Source organism: Coturnix japonica, chromosome 5, assembly GCF_001577835.2.
Source record: "Coturnix japonica isolate 7356 chromosome 5, Coturnix japonica 2.1, whole genome shotgun sequence".
Classification (NCBI taxonomy): Eukaryota; Metazoa; Chordata; class Aves; order Galliformes; family Phasianidae; genus Coturnix; species Coturnix japonica.
Window position 1 is genome coordinate 2,195,862 of NC_029520.1, and position 21,331 is coordinate 2,217,192.

The 21,331-nt window shown below is 40.0% G+C and overlaps 1 protein-coding gene across 8 annotated transcripts in view; it reads left to right on the forward strand.

The window, feature by feature from the left end:
* The window catches only part of ANO5 (anoctamin 5), a 46,297-nt gene that overhangs the window by 11,772 nt on the left and 13,194 nt on the right, over window positions 1-21,331 (forward strand). For 2 of the 8 annotated variants that reach the window (XM_015863396.2, XM_015863397.2), the window contains 11 exons: window positions 3,335-3,382; window positions 8,783-8,827; window positions 10,038-10,151; window positions 14,569-14,637; window positions 15,563-15,847; window positions 16,192-16,305; window positions 17,116-17,282; window positions 18,020-18,154; window positions 18,659-18,764; window positions 18,854-18,914; window positions 20,262-20,413. In XM_015863396.2, coding sequence (XP_015718882.1) covers window positions 3,335-3,382; window positions 8,783-8,827; window positions 10,038-10,151; window positions 14,569-14,637; window positions 15,563-15,847; window positions 16,192-16,305; window positions 17,116-17,282; window positions 18,020-18,154; window positions 18,659-18,764; window positions 18,854-18,914; window positions 20,262-20,413 — 1,296 coding nt within the window. Of the gene's footprint in view, window positions 1-3,334; window positions 3,383-3,437; window positions 3,626-8,766; window positions 8,828-10,037; window positions 10,152-14,568; window positions 14,638-15,562; window positions 15,848-16,191; window positions 16,306-17,115; window positions 17,283-18,019; window positions 18,155-18,658; window positions 18,765-18,853; window positions 18,915-20,261; window positions 20,414-21,331 lie in introns of those variants that run through there. The other 6 variants (XM_015863400.2, XM_015863402.2, XM_015863399.2 and 3 more) reach the window with 5 other exon arrangements.

Below are 21,331 nucleotides of genomic sequence, written 5' to 3' on the forward strand. Positions count from 1 at the left end.
TGAGTCCCGTAGTAATCATCATCTCCTGGAAAAACACTGTTGAACAGACATAGCAAATACTTCACTGAACCCAGGCAGACATGATCTCAAATTACAGTGTATGAATCATTGCATGCTGATAGGCAGCAGAGTCTAAAGCTGTTTCCAAGCTCCTTTTGAGTGCCTGCATTTAGATGAAGATGGCCCATTTCACCAAGACCTGAAAGAATTCAGTTTCATGTGGGGAAAGTGCAGGAGACATGGGAGAAAGGTTGTGTGATGTATTTAATATTTGGAGACATGGGATTTAAACTTGCTTTGGTGTGTTATTATGTTATAGAAAAGGAGGCTTTCATCTTCAGCATTTTCTTGTCTGGGAGGCAGTCTGCTTGTGAAAAACAGATACTTTCCTTGCAGATACTCTCCATGGTCGATTCATGCTGTATTTTCTCTTTTTTTCCCTACGTAAATGTGTTCCTTACCTAGTAATTCTTCTCAATTTGATCTTAAGAATCGTGGAGAAATGTCATACTAACATGTCCATAGTTGACTTAATTACTTTCTCTAACAGGGGACAGGATATGGGTTTTTTTTTTCAGGTCACCTGGTCATCTGACACTTGTTACATTTAAATCGATACATTATATCCTATGCACTGCTTTGTATCCTGTGCCCTACTTTGTATCCTTTAACACAAAGTCATTCTTCAGATTTTTGCTTTCTATACATAAACTTGGCATAAAGTTCTAAAGTTGTTTCTAATCTTCTTGTCCAGTGCTGTAACCAGCCATGACAGCCTTAGTTTGTAATGATTAATGTCCTTTATATCCAGGTGAAGTTTTCCCATGAATTGATTCCAACAGTAACATAGCCTTCATTTTATTTAATTTTTTTTTTATATAATACCAATCCTTTATCTTGATATGTTTTCACAGCTTCAGATTCTTCTTTATAAACTGAAATACATTACTTTCCTTCAGTTCTTTGCTAGTTTGCCTTTGTCGTCCTTAATGCATTCCTGTAGCAATTGAGTAGGGCCATCAATCCTGGCATGTGAGAAAACCCATTGTCTCTTTGTGCAAAGACCCGTTTGAACTCAGCTCAGCCCGCACTGTTGTTTTGGCAGCCACTATGTTTTAAACAGAAACGGAATTCATTCATAAAATATTATCAGAAGAAAGTTACATGAATTTCCATCAAGTCACAATTACAGTGTGCTTGTACTGTCTTTTTTGCTCTTCCCCTCCAAAAAAACACATAACTAAGGATAATGTCATACTTCTACTTAGCAGTAATAGAACTATGGTCTCCTGGCTACTTTAGAAGCAGAGAGACAATTTTTTTCCCCCTCATCTGCTTCTTATTAGTCGTCTTATTTCTTCATCCCCAGGGCCAAAAGAAACAAAGGGCACTTAAAGTTCAATGGACTTGGATATTAGAAGCTTTACAGCATGAATCATTTCTAGATGCTTTGCCACGCCTGGAGGCAAGGAGATCTTTTCAGCAGATAGCAGACAGAAAGAGGGGGAAAAAGGGACATGGTAGGAATGTCTTCAGATAGGTGCTGCAAAGGAATCTGTTTCTAGTTATGTCTTCCTGAAGTCAATTCACAGGCAGCTACTCCCACTAGAGATAGACAACTGTCCTAATTCAGTCTTGAAGTAGGATCTACTAAATTAGTCTTTACAGAGTTCCTGCTTCAAGAAATACATAAATGAGTCTGAAAGGTTTCAGGCAAATGGGAAAATGAATGAAATAAAAACTGAGTATCTGTTCTCCCTCTGCTTAATGCTTGTGTGGTGAGAGAAGAAAAAATATACCATGAGTCCATTCTGTTTGATAGCATGTTTTGTGGGAGATGAAAACATCAACTCATTTGTAGTTCATTTACATCTGTAAGAAGAATATGTGGAGGAATATGGTAGACTTAGGAAGAAAGATTTTGAAGTATGAAGGACAAGGTGAGCACTGCTAACTCCAGTATCAAAGTGTTAGATTTTTGGCTTTTATTTGAAGGAGTTGGGTTGAGTGTTTCTGAAAGCGCTATTTAGTGCTTGTTCTGGAGATTATACTCTTTAAAGATAAAAGCCCTGCTGTGCAGTACACAGACTTCAGCATGTAGTGGAAAAAGTGGTCTCTCTCTACAGGAATTTGAATGTACTAAAAAAGAATGTAAGCTGACTATCAGTAGCTTCGAAACATCTAGCTCCCATGACTTATTAATTTCAGACAATTGTACCGAGAGTGAAATGAGTTCTCTAGATTAGCAGGAAAGCAGTTCACCAAAGGACTAGACTTTGCCTGGTGTATGCTCTCATTTCACAGCGTACTCTTTCACTGGGTATATTTGAGCTCTAACTTTGAGTAAAGCTGTGTGAGCAGCTCTTCAAGGATGGCTAAGGCCCATGTTGACATCTTATCATGGCTGAGAAGGCAAGCTGTGAGTGGAAGCAGTACAGGAAGGAGAGGTGGAAGAAGAGTTGACAGATAGCTTCTGCCATGGATGTGGGCAAGCCAGGAGCCTCAGGACATCACTGACGGGCAAGGCTGTGTGCCTCCTCTGGTTTCCAGTTTGTACAGTACATGGTTGATATTTGTAGAACATAGTTGGAGAAAACTTTCCTATTAAGTATCTCGGCGTGCAATGCTCCATAAATCGTTATGGTTGGACAGAACCTCAAAGATCATCTGATCCAACCCATCCCCACCATGCCCACTAACCATGTTCCTCAGTGCCACATCTCCATGTTTCTTGTAAACCTGTAGAGGTGGTTTCTCCACCAGGATACTGCTGTCTTTCTTGACTACCTGGGCATACTGGTGGCTCACATTCAGCTGGGTTTTTCCAGTAGCATCAGTAACATGAGGGTTAGATTTGTAAATCCTGTTCAGACTGTCTTAAGATAAAAGAACAATAGAGCCATTGTATTGGCACTGCTTCTCATGTGGATTTTTTTGCTTAGATGAGCAAATGCTCAGGGATGTTATCATTAATAAAGAAAAAGGCGTATTCACGTTAGTTCAACGTGAACAGGATCAAAAGTAGCGTTTGTTTCACAGAGCTATATGAATAGACCTGTGTGGTTTCTCTCAAGTAAAGCTGTAGTTGAGAATAAAAATGAAGAAGTCAGTGAACATGTAATCTCTGTAGGCTAGGAACCCAGTTACATGGGGAAGTAGAGTTCTGCTTCAACTTGGACTATCCGAACTGAAAAGTCAACCATCACTCAGAATAACTTTCTAGTGACTTAAACCAGAAGCTACGCTGTTTCTCCTCAAGTAGGATTTTTCTTTTTGAAGCATCCTTTGCATCATTGCTAACAATGTTATGTTTTTCCCATGGTGCCCCTGGCAGGGTCTAAGCAGCACTGAGACTACTTTACTCATCCCCGATCATCAAGTGGTAAGCAGTAAGCAACATTCATGCTTCTTTGCATGAATTCGTGTGACGTCTTCTGTTACCATATGCTGAAAAGTCCCTCACTAAAAAATTTTCCAGTTTCGAGGAAGCCATCCTTCCAAAAAATTGCTTTCCTTAGCATGTAAAAATGGATGTGGCTTTTGAGTCTATTGGCCTCACGACCACATCATGTGATGGCTTAAATGATGAATTCAGGGTAATCAAAAGGGTTCAAATGGTGGAAAAATTGTCAAAATCGAGAAGTTAACTGTTGGTGAAGAAAACTGGAAAGTTTGCTTTTTTTGTTATTCTTTTGGGTTGATGGGATGTAGGGCATTCTGACTATGGTGTGATTAACTTGGGATTCCTTTTTATCATAACATGCAGGATTCTGAATCAGCATGATACTTTAACATGGTTTAATTACTACACGTTGGTAGTAATTAATAATGTTAGAAAACAATCTCCGTTGTTTTACGGAGGGGAAAAAAGTATAAAAACTTGTTCAACGTAAGTGGAGAAGTACATGCTGAATGTATTTCAAGTTGCTTGCTTACATGGGGCTCTGGTGTCTTCCATTAACACATACGCTCTGTTAGCATACTTTTTAGTTTTCTTTGTTCTGTTCCTGCTCAATAGTTTCTTTCATCCAGAGAGTGTTTTTTTTCTGCGCGTTCAACTTTGTAGCGTGAACATCCTGAGTGTCTTAAACTGCTCTGAAATGCATGTTTTTAAGCTTTTGGGTGTTTGGAATTGAAATTGTGTTGGAAAGTGCAGAAATAGCTCCCACAAAGATGTGGGGCTTCTCTTTGTTTCTTATGATGGCAAAGGTTATAGCTTCTGATGCAGCTTTGTGCTTTGCATGAAGCGTAACTCGAAATGGGGCTGCAGAGAGTTGTAAATGCACTCTCTGGAAGTAGGTAAGTGCTTCAGTTACCTGGGTTGCTCTAAGGAAGAATATTGAAGTGAACCTCATACAAAGTGGTCTCTGGTGTAACAGTGGCTGAGTTTAGTGTGCATGAACTATGGAGGAGTTTGCTTTTTTGCTTTTTCCTTGCACTGTGGATTTGCAATTGTTATGTAAATGCATTTACATAGGCTTTTTGCTTTTCAAAATTGCGTTTCATTGAGTGATTACATTTGACTCAGCAGAACTTCAGTCAGCACATCACCTGTCAACGGGTCTCGTTCCATGAAGAGGGGAAGTTAAACACACATTGCATTCAAATTTGCAATCAGAGTGAGAGTATTCATTCTGCTTATAAGCTGCTGGGTTTTTCTTGCTCATTCACATCTCGAGGTTTTTCTTGCACTGTGGTTCATTTTTCAACCCCTAATTTTGTTGGGTTTTTTATATTCTGTTGTGGTGTTGTTTGGTTGTTTTTCTGCAATGGATTGTTAGTGTATAAATGGATTAATTGCTTTATAATGCAGTCATTCTGGTTTGTTACTGTGTGTACAATAAAAACTGATTGGTGCATGACTATCTGAAGTACGCAATAGACAAATATTTGCTTTATAAACTATCTTGCAAGAAATAAAATGAAGTACTGCATTTTTTTTCCTTGTAATCTCAGAACTTTTCCTACCTGATAATGTAGGACTATGGTTATGCAATTCTTAGCTGTGCTGATGGGGATGCTGTTACTGATGCAATTTAGCATTACTCATAGCTGGGGATTCTTCATTGTAGTGTAACTGCTGTAGATAATATTGAGATTCTGCATCTTGGATTAGTGCTCGTTACCACTTTAATTACTGAAATGACAGCTCTAAGCAGTCTTTGAGATACACAAACTAGAAGGCGATGAAGGACACTGACCTCTGAACCTCCAAGTCCTAGTGCTGCAGAGAGAGACCTTTGTGACATGTGAAGCTCTGGAGGGAGGAAGAGCTGTATTTGGGAGCTGTATTTAATAGCATGGGCCTCTGAGATAGCTCAAATTTTCTGTCTATATTTTACTCTGAAAAGCATTGCTCTAGGCAGAGTTTTTCTATTTGTCAAGTCCAGACATGGAGAGGGCTAAAACACTGAGTAGCAAGGTGTGTTTGGAGGAAACTTCATGACATAATAGAGAGTTGTCCCTAGCAGCATGTAACAACTTGACTTTGTTTTGTGAGTAACCAGAAATAGAAATCCCTCTGAATCAAAAGAAAATAAACAGGACTGAATCATCTGTGCCTGGTATAACGGCACCTGAAGAATAGATTTGCTTTTCCGCTACTGTAATGGAGCACTGAGGAAATGCAGACTGCATTAAGCAATGCTGAATGCCTGTTCAGGTGAGTCAGTGAGGCTAAGGAAATGTTTACTACAGCCTTGTGTCACTCAGCTTCAGCCCAGAGCTGGTTCTCTGAGGTACTTTATTAAGGCTCCCAGTGGTTGCCAGCACTTCCAGCCGCCTGCTCTCCCCTGCTTTTAGTGGTGACTGTCTTGTTTGCTTTGGACTTGGCAGAGTGTATCTGAACCCCTGCAGGAGGAGGAGGCCTGGCCTGCTCCTGGAGTGCTTGGAGAGTGGTTAGTATGTGAGAAAGTTAGAAGGGAGCTCAGTTTAGAGTACGACCGCTGGCTGGCATTTACACACTTCATCTAAATCTGTTGGGGCAGGAGTCATTCTGCTATTTGACAGCTTTGCTTTGCATTGAGCTGAGATTTGTTTATTTCCACGCTGGCGTTTCAGTCTCCCCTGTGAGTCAGGAGCTCCTGTTGCAGTGCTGCAGTTCATCTCATACAGGGTGGCAGTCTGTTTACTGAGATTACTGGGTGGTTAAGCAAAGTTGTGTGCTCTGACACCAGGCAGGTGTCTAGACAAACTAACAATCACAAGATCAAGTATGATGATTGGTATAGTTCATATGTGCCCAGTTATCTTGTAGTTAGATGAAAAGAAAATTTAGGCAGGATGTTAGTGTGTTCAGCTAATCTGCCCAGATGCTATTAAGTCATTTTGCTTTTAGAGAGATGGTGAGGCTGGGAAAATTGAGAAATGACTTCAGGACAATGAGTAGTCCTTGTAAATCTGCTTTATTCATCTTCTGGAAGCACTGGTGCATGCTGAGCACTGTCACATTGCTTCATGGAGTTGTGTGGTGACTTGGGTTGGAGATGAGCACTGGAGGTCTCCTCCTCAAGGCCAGACTATCTTCAGACATGGATAAGGTTAGAACCATAGAACGGCTTGGGTTGGAACAGACTATAAAGGTATGTAGCTCCAACCCCCAGCTGTGGTTGCTCAGTCAGAAAAGCTGTGGATCCAAAGGATGGAGATGACGCAGTCTGTTTGGGCAGCCTGTTGGACCTGTTTCTGCTCAGCCACTCCCTCAAATCCAGCAGGAATTATCCTTGTTGCAACTTGTGGCTTTCACCATACTTTCACCATGGCTTGGCTCCATGTCCTCTGTAATTCCTCATTGGGTATCATTTAGTTATTCAGAAGCTTCTGCTTGCAGCCTGTCAGTACTGTGCTGGGAAGTTTTAATTTGGTTACTTGTATTACAGGAGAAGCCCATCAAAGACCATCTGCTATGCTGCGAGGTATAATTTAATAACTGTAGCTTATCCGTGATGAGTTATTTTGAATGCAGTTCTGAGAAGACCCCTGAAGAAGTAAAATGTAATCCATAGCTTTGTACAGTTCACAAATACAACCAATGCAAGTGATTGCCATTTCAGGTGTTTTAGCCCCATAAGTGTACATTTAGGTGCAGAAAAGCATGAATATGCAAGACCCATCTTGTTCTTCCTGTGAAATTCAAATGTAGCACATTGGCGAAGGAATAATTTATGGGTTTTGTGAGTACACCTGTCATTATTCATGATGAATAAATTTATGCACAGGAGAATGTTGAGAAGTGTTCTTTGCAAAGTGGATCCAAGAGTGACTATTGCATCTTCTTAAATTGCTGCTTGAGACTGTTAGTGACTGAGCAAGATTTTGACACATCATGGAGAATAAGCAGACTGGGATGGCACTGAAGATAAAATAGTACCTCAGTTGTGTGGAATGATCTAGTAGTAGGCTGAACAATCCCAGCTCCCTCAGCTGCTCCTCATAAGACTTGTGCTCCAGAACCCTTCCCAGTCTTGTTGCCCTTCTCTGAACACACTCCATGGCCTCCATGTCTTTCTTGTAGTGAGGAGCCCAAATCTGAACACGGTACTAGAGGTGCAGCCTCACCAGAGCTGAATACAGAGGGATGATCACTTCTCTGCTCCTGCTGGCCACACTATTTCTAATGCAGACCAGGATGCCATTGGCCTTCTTAACCACCTGGGCACACTGTGGGCTTGTGTTCAGCTGAGCATTGACCAACACCCCCAGATCCCTTTCCTCTTCACAGTCATCCAGCCATTCTTTCCCAAGCCTATAACGCTGCATGGAGCTATTGTGGCTAAAGTGCAGGACCAGGCATTTGGCCTTGTTGAGCCTCATCTCATTCACCTCAGGCCAGTGATCCAGCTTATCTAGAGCCCTCTGAAGGGCCTCGTTAGCCTCAGGCAGATTGATGCCACACCTTTTTAGATTGGTGATCGAGGTAGCCTGGTTCATAGTTTAATTCCTAAGATTAGATGTTGCTAGAGTGCAGCTCAGGGTTCAGCTAACTGTAACACTGAATAATTACAGTACTGTGTAGATTTCAGTGTGGTTTTATGTGTTAATCAGGTTAACACTTAACAGTTGCAAATTATGCAGGTTTTTTGTTTTGTTTTTTTTACAAACAGAACTGTAAGAGCTGAACAAAAGAGAGAATCCTGTTTCCTTCCTCTTGTTGGATTCCATGATTATTGATTCAGACATCTGAATTTTACCTGATTGCGTGCTACATTTGGAAGCACCAGTGTAGGTGGTGAAGGGGCGTAAGGATGTACAGCATGAAACACAGGGATTGCATTTATTTTTCAAACCTGAGCATATTTGAACATAATCATGTTTCCTGGAATACACGGATGTTATGCTCATAACCTTTTCAGCTCTGGGATGATGTGGCAGCTATTTTCCTTTTTACATTTCAGCTGATCCAGCATAACATGGGTGTAATGGTACTGTGCACGCCCAATTCATTACCTAGTGCTTGTTTCTGATTTCATGTTGTCATCTTTGCATTACATTCAAAGGAGCCTTTCTGCTGTTCTTCTAAACTACAGTGAAGTATCCAAATAATGGTAATTAGCGTTCTCAGAGCTGATTGAAAACCCAGGTTTATTATCAGAATGCCAGGACGCTTTTCCCTTTAATAAAAAGCACAGTCATGCTGTCTGTGGATGGTCATTGCTTTTGCTGATGTTTTTTGGCTTTGTTAAGCACTGCTCACTTACACTGAGTGGGGTGCTGCTGGAAGCATCTCCCTTTGGTACTTAGAGAAGGGATGGCACGCTAACTAACTACTTGTTGGTTATTCCAGCAGAGTGGAAGGAGATATAATCTGTTCCTGAAGCGACGACTAAGGGTAAAACAGTGATGAATGATATTGCAAGTGCCTTGGATGGCTGCAATAATAACATGCTTCACTGTGTGATGTCTTCTGTTAACTGGGAGTGAGGTTCACCACTGCAAATATTTTGTGCTTTTTCAGAGCCTTTTTTCACATGCATCTCTGTACGGTATAAGGAGAGAGACGTATCCCTCTGAGTTACTCTTTTTTGTTCCTGCTCTACTAAAATGAAAATCCACCTGGGTTCTGTATAACTGCATGCCAATGTGTCGATTGTGTCATTAAATAAAAGTAACCAAAGCAAACCAACTTAGCAAGGAATTAAATTTAGGCCTGAGTTCATCTGATATAAAGAGCCCCTTGCCATATGAACAGGGAGTCCTTTAGGCAATTTGGTAGACCCGGATGTTGATGCAATAATAAATAATATTACCTAATATTAACTTTGATAACGGGAGGAGATAATTATCTTAATTTTATGAACATGAATTGTTCTAGCCTATTAGTGGATAAGATCAATTGTATTGTATATGCTGATAAATGAAAACATGAGCCTCGGTAGTACAATCAGAGTATTAATTTCCCTCTTGTATTAATGTTTTATTCATTTTATATATATATATATATATATATATTTATATATATATATATATATATATATAGCTTTTTTCTTCAGGGAAGTAAATGTACAATTTTGAAATACTACCACTGATTCACAGTAATATTCGTGTACCAGTTTGTACATGATCATTCCTGAGACATACTTCTCTGTGGTGGCTGGCCCTAGTGACTCTTGTTGCATAGGAAGAGATGTATGAGTTTTACTTCTTGCTGCCTGCTTCGAGTTGATGAGCTGTGTCCTCCAATGCTTTGGTGCAGAGTGGTGTTCCTACTAACTGCAGAAAAACTCATACTGCTTGTCCTGATCATTTGTGACACGTTCTAAAAAGCGTGTAAGAAGAAATGATATCATTGTTCACAGGCATTGCTACACTAGCATGTATTATATTTAATCTTTATATACCAGTTGTTTACACGTGACGTTTGTGGTTATAGTCAGTTAATGTAAAAATGATTGCAGCTGCATATAAGCCTTGTTAAAACTTGCCTTCAGCTATGAAGAGACTGAAAAACCCTGGCAACTTTAAGGAATCTGCTCTGCCTTCTGTTATTTTAGAGCAACAGAAATACTTGATTCTTAATCATGTGCCCATATCTTCCACAGATCGATAAAAGGCATGAAAGCAAAGATTCAATATTCTTCAGGGATGGTGTCAGGAGGATTGATTTTGTTCTCTCCTATGTGGATGATCTTAATAAAGAATGGGAAAAGAAGTTGGTAAGTTTGCTTTCTTGAGGTTTCATCGATTATCTATAGTAACCTGAATATCAGTTGCTAAGCCTTTCAAATCACTGCATTCAGCTGGAACTGAACTTCGTAAAAAGATCTCTTAAATGTGTAAAATGCCATTCCGTGTACAGAAATTTGTGTGATGTACTGTTGTGTGCTAAGAATCAATCTTATTGGATTTCGGGGGACTTCATTTACTGTATTGATCACTTAGCTGTTTGAGTCATTCAATATATTACACAGTCAGTTTAATGCCAAATGACTTTTGCTTTCTTCTTTTAATAATCTTAGAAGTAGGTGAGGCCTTACTGAGCCTATGTCTGTATAGTGTTAATGAAGGAATTTTCTTCTAAATAAGGTATTATCCAAGTTAGTTGTAGGAATAACGTATATTCTTTTATATAAGTGGGCAGTGTTTTGATTTGTCATCTTGATTTAGCAGTAAGAGAGCTAGGTTAGAATCCATGCAAGAATCAATGCAATTCTCCTTTTAAGACTTGCTTAGGACTTTTTTGTTACTGAACAAGCACAGCATTTCCCCTCTGAGCTTTTGCTTAGATTTGATTTGCTCTCTACATTAATGTTCTCGCTGTTCTAGTAAAACACTTAATGTGACTTTGCTAAGGAACCTCCTGTGGAACAAAGTATGCTATAACTGGAACAAGCAAACAGGGGCTCCCTCTGAAATGTGAATCGGTGATCATCCTTGGGCTTCCCAGCAAGATCTAATTGCCTGAATGGCAACATTTCCTGTGGCACTGTAGGTTCTTACAAAGGCATGCTTTATCAAACCTACCTTGCTTCTTTGTCAGGCCATAATCCTAGCTAGATTCCTTTCTCTACCATAAAGTAAAATGCATGTTTAAAAAACTGAAGAGAAGACCAGTCAGTGTAGAAAGGGGAAATACATATCAGTGTAAAATAAGTGAAAGCAACCCTTAAAATAAACCTTTTCCATTAGTCATGTTCAAATAGCATGAGGGAAGAAGCGAGGACTATATAGGGAATACCTAAAGCTGGAAGGAAAATGAGCCAGTCATTCAGACTAGTTACTCCTTATTGCTGCAGCATTTTCCCTCTTATTGCTCGTTAGCAGGTGGCAGGAATCTTAGCCAATGTGTCATTATTTACTGAAGGATTCACATGGAAAGGAAAAAAAACCAAACACATGAAAACTAGCAGCTAATTTTATAGTTCCTCTTTGAGGTAAAGATGCAATTGATAGGAAGAAGCCTCTGTCTTGCAAAATTGCAGAACAACTTCAAGTTTTGTGGGATTTAATTTTGTATGTCTCTTGCCACAAGAGTTCGAAACGCCTTAAAAGAAGGCCTGTGGTTTGTATCTGTGCAGGTCAGCTCTGCACGTGTCACTGGTAGGGCACATTGGCTTCCATATGGTCCTTAGGAATCTGTGGAGAAAACAAATGTACCCAAGGGAGGTTGTAATGAAGGGGGGCTTGGCCTCTTCTCCCAGGCAACAAACAGGACCCAAGGAAATGGCATCAAGTTGTATCAGATGAGGTTTAGACTGGACATAAGAAGGAACTTTTTCGCTCAGAGAGTGGTCAGGCACTGGAATGGCTGCCGAGGAAAGTGGTGGAGTTGCCATCCCTGGCAGTGTTCAAGAGGTGTCTGGATGAGGAGCTAGGAGATATGGCTTACTGGTTTGCTGTAGGTATGGTAAAGGGAGGACGGTTGGACTAGATGATCTTGTAGGTCCTTTCCAACCTTGTGATTCTATGATTCTATATTTACATCCAGCAAAGACCTTTATACAATGAACATGCCATTAAAAGAATGCAGACTTTTGTGCTCAGGTGTACTGTGCTGTCGTTGTTTAAACATTGATGTAGCACAGGTTGTGGAATTTGGTTGAGATCCTGTGCTGGCAGTGGCACAGTTTATCTTACTGCAGCACAGTGATGCATCAGAATGCAACAGCTAAGAATACAAGTGTTCATCAGAAGGGTCTGAAACAGAACGCTTTGTCAGAACTGTTTTTCTCTTTCATTGTCTGAAGGAAACAGCTTTATTCTGCATTTCTAAGAGGGGGATGAATTACTTCTTTGTGTGTTTCAACATGGCCCTGGTACAGATGCAAGTTCATCTTCCCCCTTAGTTTCCTGCAGAACAAACACCATAGTTTGGTGTTTTCAGAAACTGTCCAGCTTGAAATCTATTTTAAATTTGCCTTAAAGCCTCTAGCAGAGTTAGAAGTATTTTAGCAATCTATACAGTGTATGGGAATATGGGAAAAATAAATAATGTTCCAAAAACTCATCTAACCAATGATTCACGTAGGACCTGGGCATGATGGTTATTTGTAAGGTTGGTGCTCCCTGCCTGATAGAAAGGGAAAAGTGAAGAGAGTGAGGAAGGCAAGGGTTTGATTAAGGAATATGTTGGAAAACTGAATGGTTTTATTCTTCTGTTGCCAAGGAACAGATCTGTAATAAGTTTTTCTATGCACCTTGGGTAGATAATCATACAGTGCAGCATCTGCATTGGGTATTTTAGTGCTGTTGGACTTCGGCTCTTGCTTTGTTAATCTTATCAGGACAGTTTGTTGAGCTCAGACACGTAGGAGGTAAGATTACCCTGCACAAGCCCAAGCCACTGCTGTGCTTGGAGAGGTGAGTGCTAGATTGCTCTCTACCCTATATAGGCCACAGTTGTCTCAGAAAATAGGGTTTCTGTCTTTTACTGATGCTACTGAGACGTCTAAGAACTGTGCTTAAACCAAATGTGAGGAAGGGGATTGTACCGCCATCACTGTTAATCCCACAGGGCTGTTTGTGTCCCTCTGGAATAGCAGGGCAGGATCTGAAGTGGAAACCCAAATGTGTGCTCCAAAAGTGTAACTTTTTATGGTTAAGGTAGTGAACATGAGATTATTATATGTATATATTAGAACACACACACAAAAATGGCACTGAGACAAGGGCACTTTTAGTACAGTTTAAGCCTCTGCTAACAATAAGAGGAAATAGAGTGTTTGGCTAGAAAGGAGGAGAATGTTCTGTTTTGTTTGTTTTTCCAGCTGATTGATTTCCTTTGAAAGATGGTTGTTTCAGGTGGCTGGGGAGTACATTCACAAGTGTTTCAGGGAAGGTGGCACATGAGAGGAGAGCAAGGTGGTAAAATTTCTATTAGGGCATTTCAATTTATCCTGCTGCATCTAGAGTAAGAGAAGGAAAGTCAGACAGGGCTGTGTCCTTTAGCTCTGCCAGTGATTAAGCTGCACAGATTAAGGAGGAGCTGTGTGAGAGCATCTCTGGTGGCAGAGGCCTTAAGCTGGCTCACTTGGATCTCCTCTAGGGTTTGCCAAGGAAAGAACACAGGCAGTGTGCTTTGTTGGGGGAAAATGGCATCCAGAACAGCGCATCTCTTTGGATATGAAGCTCACCCTATTTGCTAGGTTATCTAGTGTCTAATTTAATGACTAAATATATTTGGCAAAATGAGATGTTAGAGATATGGTAGAGCCTTGCTAGTAACATATTAAATGTATCAATGCGTATTAGCATAGATCTGAGAGCTGTTCTTCTGTCTGCTTTCACAGATGTGAGTACTTTATGCAAACTCAAATGTAAATAGGGCAGCCTACTCCTCACAGAAACAGTAATAGGGAATTGGCTGGAAACTGTGCTAGCTATTTTTTTCTCCTTCATTATGTGTGTGTTTAAAAAACATCACGTAAGAGATATTTCTCTCCGGTAGAGAACTCGTGACCCATCATTGCAAGTTTTAGCAAGAAATCAACTGGTTGTCCATCTGGTGCTTTCTAATGAGGCCAGGGCTCGATATTTAGTGTAGCTTATGGTTATTCTGGCACTTCTTCAGGAGATTTTATGCAATTAAAGGGAAATTAATTCAGTCTCTCCATAGGAGCAAAAACAGCGGAGAAGGAGAGGAGGAAAATGTTTTTGCCTGAAGACACTGCCTCCAATTACTGGCAGAAGTACAAGGCTCAAGCAGGATACCTCCCTGCCTGTCTCATACTGCCACAGGCACAGCTACTTATCTCTACCTGAAGTCCATGCTGACTTGACACAGGCAAAGCACTTCTGGGCTCTCACACGATGATTTTGTAGCTTTATCTGTCTGTATAGCTAAGCTGTTTTATGAAACATGTGGAATTGTCTGCAGTTTGTACCTGAACATTTAGATCAGGCAGGGTTATTAAGCTGGGGACACTGTGAACATTAACAGATAACATTAACCCTAACCTGAATGCTTCCAAAATTTTCCTTATCTAGTTTTTCCACTTGCACCAACTCAGAAATGCTCACGACTTGGCTCGCTTGTCCTCTTAACAGGACAGCATGGTGTACAAGCCTGTTCCTAGCCAGTGGGTTAGGAGCCATTGTGAGGCCAGCAAATAAAACATGTTTATTTCTCTTCAGGAAAGAAGAAAAGAATTTGAGAGCAATCTGCAGAAGGCCGGTTTGGAACTAGAAACAGAAGACAAGAAGGTAGGAGAAGGAGAAAAAGCAACTTGAGAAAAACTGGTACTAAACAAATAGACCTACAGATAAGTCCTTAGCATATAGCACTTTGTTGCCTTGTTATATTTGTCTAGTGGAATTATTTTTCCAGGCATGTTCCTAAGGATTGTGCAAAGAAAGTCATTATGTTTCAGGAAGAAGTGATTGTTTTTGAATTCATAACAAAAAGAAATGGGTTCCAAACTAGCCTAAAACTGTGTGTAGGGGAAGTATGCTCACAAATAGATGTAATCTCACCAGTTAGCAACATACCTGGGACACAGTGAATAGATTAACATCTGCTCACTGGGTGTGGCAGTTCCAATGAGGACAGACTCCAGGATATTTGATCAGTGTTACTGTTTAGGTTTTAAGTTTGAAGAGCAGAAGATGCCAATTCTACAGTCAGCATGTTTTTGGATTTTTCTTTCTGCCAAGAGACTGAGTGAGGCAAAATAACCCGTGATGAAATCCAGGCTCTATGGCCTTAGATGGAGATTGATGGAGCAATATGTTATATTATCCAGTGGCTGCTTTCTTCTATGTGCACATACGTGACGTGCTGCAAGGACTCACGTGACGCCTCACAATGAGATTATTCCTTATCATAGCTGCAGGGCTGTAATGGATGTTGCAGCTCTTGATAGTGTTGATTTGCTTTGCTGTATAAGTACTGCTCCTCCAGGAAGCAAAGCACCCTGCAGGGCAGCTGGGCTGCCAAGTGGCAACACTGAACAGTGAACCCTCACATTTCCAATGCCCTCAGCATGCAGTGAGCATGACTAGGCCTTGCAGTGCAAGGTGAATGTAGTCTGAAAAGCATTTAATGGTGCAAAGATTAACTGCAGTAACAGTCAGCCATTCACAGTAAAACGCAGTAATTCTGATGTCAGCTTTAACTTCTATGGGACAGGAATCTGAAGATGGCAAAATTTACTTTGTGAAGATCCATGCCCCGTGGGAGGTTCTGATCACATATGCGGAAGTGCTGAACATTAAAGTTCCCATCAGGGAAAATGACATTCCCTCAACGGTGGAGAACCCCCTGGACTGCATGCTTACACCGTTCAGGCTGCCTGAGAAAGTGATGCATCCAGAGCCGGATTATTTCACTGCACCATTCAGCAAGGACAAGCAGGAGCTGTACCTCATTAATGATGAAAGCACTTTCTTCTCGCCGTCTATGAGAAACAGAATAGTACGTATACGACTTCTGTCCACTGTCATTTACATGTTAATTTACACTGACTGTAGGAATACATGTTCAAGGAAGGAGAATGTGACCTGTTGTGCCTGTGGGTAAATACAAGGAAGGCTACATGTCTGCACAACTTTCTTAGAATGCTGGATTAATGTATTTAAGAGTGGCTCTTCTGTACTTCTCCAGGCAGGTCATGCAGGGTAGGGCCTTCCAAAGAACTACTTTTTCCTTCACATGTTACAGATGTAATCTTGCAGATGACACACAGTGCACAGCCAATAGAATTCTGTTAAGCGGCCTTAAAGTGGGAAAAGAATGAAATTCATGTGTTTGAATCTCAGGTTAATTATATACTTACACGTTGTCCATATGGAACAGAAGAAGGGAAGAAGAAGTTTGGGATTAAAAGACTGCTGAATAATGGCACCTATTCAGCTGCTTACCCTCTTCACGATGTAAGTATTTTAGCATTCTATTCTCTTGAGTATTTGTCAGTGCTTTATCTTTCACCTACTGTGACACTGCTGTTTGCAGCAGAAACGAGAATGTGCCCAGACCCTTTCAGTTAGTCCCAGTAATTGATTCTGTTTTGCAGTACACAAGAAATATCTGCCAGTCTTATTGCTGGCCTTTTATGTTTTGAGAGGTTTCTTCCCACTGATGAGTTTCTGGGGTCTACTTTAAAAAGTCAGTCACATAATTTCAAGGAAATTTATTCCACAGTATATTCCTGTAATGTTTATGATACAGATTGTGGTAATATGTTAGAAAGATAAATGTAAGTTTATACAGGGGGGGGTGTAGCTGATGAGACTCTAGGCTGTACTGCTGCTATAAAGTACCTCCTGCTGTTGGGAACACCAAAAAACATTAAGGAGCAGTGCTACGAATATCTTTTTTATATGTGATGAACGTTACTAGAGTAAATTAGTCAGAACTTCATTTTGTGCCATTCAACTTCAATAAACTGCAGCACTGAGTACATGCCAGTGCAATGACAAGGGGCAGGGGGCAGCTCTGGCTTAGATTCTTTGGCTATACAGCTCTCAGTGAAATGCTTGCAGCTGTGGGATTTATAATGAGACTGCTTCTGAGCACAGAGGAAAGGACTTAAGTTGGGAGTGAAATGGTGTTTAGAACATGCATATATGAAGAAGTCTGTACTTAAAGTGCTGATGGAGAGCGTGGTTGAGTGATTTGCAAGTTATTTTAACTGCCTATTAAGACATGTGTGTCATTATTAATGCTCAATTCTTTCAATTTAGTGTTTGAGTCTGTCGATGAGCTGTTTTGCCTTTCCTCTGATTTGCTCACAGTGCCAGTACTGGAAAAAAGCAAGTGATCCAAACTGTGACAACGAGAGATACACGCTATACATGGAGTGGGCCCGTTTCTTGCGGTTCTACAAAGAGCAGCCATTGGATCTCATCAGGTAAAATACTGTCTCCTTGATATTACAGTGAAAGCCAGTTGAATATAATATACTTAAAGATTTGTATTTTTTTCTTGCTGGGATATTTTTATTGGATGAAGACCTGGTGAGAATCAGACAGAGAATCAGAGGGCCCTGAGTCCTTGGAGAACATAGTAGCATTTTAAGTAGCAACTGAGAAAATGCTGTTCTGTAAATAAAGCCTTATCCAGTCTAGCCAGCACTCCTGGGATTGATAGATGTGAATGCATGTAAAGAGTATCTTTCAATTTATAATCAGTATCTGCCACAGTTCTTAAAGAATTATTTGAAACTTTCAAAATGTTGATGAAATCATTTTCTGAAGCTTGAGTCATTACTCAGTGTTAAACCTGAAGTTAAACTAACCTTAGCCAAGATTTCTTTGATTCAGCTCATATCAGCTTAAGAATGGCTGTATTACTGAATTCATGGGTTGCAGCTGCCCTTCTACTACATAACCAGTTCTATTCCTGTGATAAACTACCTTTACATTCCAACTGTGTGATCAGAACCATTGTGCCTGTTCATATGCCTCTATAGAGAATTAAAAAGTGTATCTTCATTTACATTGTCCTCTGGGGAAGAGAATGGTTGAAGCTGGAGCTCTTGGGGAAGGATGCAGGAGTGGAGAAAGGGGGGTCAAAAGAGGCTGTGTGTTTTATTCATTCAAATTGCTTCATTGATTTGTTGGGTTTTCTGTTTGTTTTTGTACACAGGAAGTACTATGGTGAAAAGATTGGAATCTATTTTGCCTGGCTAGGATTTTACACTGAGATGCTATTCCTTGCTGCAGTCGTTGGCGTAATCTGTTTTCTTTATGGCTTGTTTACAATGGATGAAAATATGAGCAGGTGAGTGTAATGTTAAAAATCTCCTGAGCTTGCAATGTTATAAGCTAACTAAAGCAAAAGCATTGTTCATGTAGAAAGACAGGTAATGAGCTTATAAACTCAGCTTATAAACTCAGGGTTCAGCTTTATAAATAAGTCTTTGATAAAAAGTTAAGTTTAAACTGCCAAAGGTAGCAAATCAGAACTCAGGAACTAGCTTTTTGCCTACATTTATCTCTACACAGAATACAATTGCTCTCATCTGTTCTGTCACTGTGAGACTTGCACTAGTTACGTTCAGAATTCACTGGGGAATAGTGCTATATACGTTCAGTTTTTCTCTGGAGAGGAGAGGTATTCACAGGATTATAAAATTCACTTGCCCTTGGCTTCTCTGTTAAGCTGCAGATGCTGAGTTTCTGAACAAAAGAAGCTTCAACATCTTTGCTTTTGAGGAAACACAGTTCATGTAGCAGCTCTTAATATGCTATAAAAACATATACTGTACAATGTTTCTCTTCTCAGCAAAGAGATCTGTGATCCTGCAATTGGAGGAGAGATCATCATGTGTCCTCTTTGTGACCGAGACTGTGAATACTGGAGACTAAACACCACCTGTGAGTCCTCAGAGGTCAGTACATGCTTCTTCAGCCCCTTCTCATGTTTGTTCACACTGAAAACTGGTTTGTTACTAAATGTTTTCTCTGTGTTCTGTCGCAGTATTCCCATTTGTTTGACAACGTGGCAACTCTTTTTTTTGCCATTTTCATGGGCATATGGGGTGAGTATTTTTGCTAATAAGTTTTAGGTCAAGCAGTAGAGAAATCTTGACCAAACTGAGAGAGGTGTGAAGAAAGAGGGTTGATGTCTTTAATATCCTGCCTCCAGTGCAAAAGTGATTATTAACAGCATTGTTAGGATGAAAATCACTTGGATTCTGTTCCAGTGAAGTTTATACATTACAGTATGACAGAGTTTTGATGATGTGGAAATAGATGCATCTTCTGAGTCTGCCTGTAAGCATGGGCTCACACTAACTGAAACCAGCTCAGACTCTAAGATTAGATCATTTTGCACATAAGTCCTTTTCCTGAAGTCTGTACATCCTTACAGATGCAGGATATCAATGTTGTTATTTCTCATTCCCTAAATACAATGTCCGCTGGGCGGAACGTTATATGAGATATAACTAAGTTTTCAATTTGGTTGCAAATCTTCCATTAACAGACACAGGTCTGTGCTCTAATGCATTTGTAATCAAAGGATCTAGATTTCTCAAAAAACTAATTTTGAATGAGGTTATTTTGTATTGCTGTTTTCCTAAACTTGCTATGGTTTTAAGCTCTAGCCTTTGAGTAACATAGATCACTCATACAGGAAATAGCAGGGAAAGACTTTAGAACTGCAAAAGATAAGCCTTTCTGTGGCTGTATAAGCTATGGAGTCTCTCTACCTCAAATAAGAGCAATCAGATGACCAAAGGTTTACATTTTAAATTAGTTTACAGAAGGCTTTTAAAACATTTTATGGTAATATAATTTTATAGCTGTTAACATATGAAAGGAGTTCCTTCTAATCTCTCTCTCTCTATATATATAATGTTATTAAACAGCAGACTTAAAGCTAAGCTCCCTTTTCACCACACAAAGCATCGGACGTCCCCTATCTCTTGAATAACCATCATATCAAATAACCATCCAAAAGCAACAAAAGACCTTGAATGTAATCTTTGAAAACAGCTCTGCTTACTTGTAATAGTTGTTCACGTGTTACACAGTTATACACAAGCAATTAATTGAATTATCACAGGGTTGTTATTTTTTTTTTCTAATTCTGTATTATTATTTGTATGTGAGAAAGAATGACAGCTGTAATTGAGCATGGTTATTATAAGCATGCCAATAGCCATTTCCTGGCATTTCTCATTTCATCCTCTTAATTAAATTAACTAACAAATGCACTTAATCTGTGTTTAAGTCTTAGCTCTGAAATTCAAAAGGTAGCCAATAAAAATAGATGAGTCATATTGTGAGAGAAAATAACAGCCTGAAGAATAGGAGCCAGTACAGAAACAAGCTTAATTGGTTTAGAAGGTTGTTCACATCTCTGTTTAAAACACATTCAACAGTTACGCTTTTCTTGGAGTTCTGGAAGAGGAGGCAAGCAAGATTGAAATACGAGTGGGATTTGGTTGATTTTGAAGAGGAACAGCAACAACTCCAGCTGAGGCCAGAGTATGAGGCCAAATGTACCCAAAAGAAGAAGAATCCTGTGACTCAGGTAACATACAGACTGGGTGGACACAATTGCACATTCAGTTGCGTGCTGCAAGATAGTTTGGTGCGTGAGTTCTGTGTTTAATCACTAGGTCAAGATCAGTAAAACACTGTAGAGTTGTAATAATACAAAGGTAAAGTAGATGGATAGCCAGAGGTTATATAGGAAGGATTCACAGTTGAGATGCTCATCAAAGTTAAGGCTTGCTGTAGAAACTCCACACAGGAGCAATCTCCAGAAAGAGATGCTGCCTTAGTGGTGGTCAGCCCTTAAATGGGATCTAGGAGAGATGGAGTCAAGCTCCACCCGTTCCAGGAGTACAGCTGAATTAACTTCACCTATGCTGCCGCAGCTGACCTGTCACTTGCCTCATATGGTTAATCAGAGGTTCAGGCTGTAATCAACAGTTTCCTATACAGACACTTATGGATTGTATGTTTCCCATACAGACACACATGTCTTCACCTAAAGACAGACTGGTGCAACCAGCTGTGGTTTTCCCTCAGATATACAAACACATTGCTGGGGAACACCAGAGATAAAGGTTGCTGAAGACCATGCTATGAAATCTAATAGAGATATATTTAACCATGCTTTTTGACTATGCTGAATAGTCTGAATACCTACTGGAAGTTAATCATCATTTACATTTAGGTAGGAATTATTTCACACATTTAAGGCTTAGATAGTTGCATTCCAGTACAACATCCATCACCTTAATTTGAAGTGTATTTAAATCAGTCTTCTTTATTCTGGAATTGCATATGAGTAACTTACTTCCCCTAGATATGAGTACAGTAAGGGAACAACAGAACTTAGCCAGAGCTTGGGAAACATCATTGTTACATCAACAGTAGCCTTGTTTTTCAGGTGTACCTCCAATGTTATGTGGAAATACACATGCTAAATCTATTTCTTGTG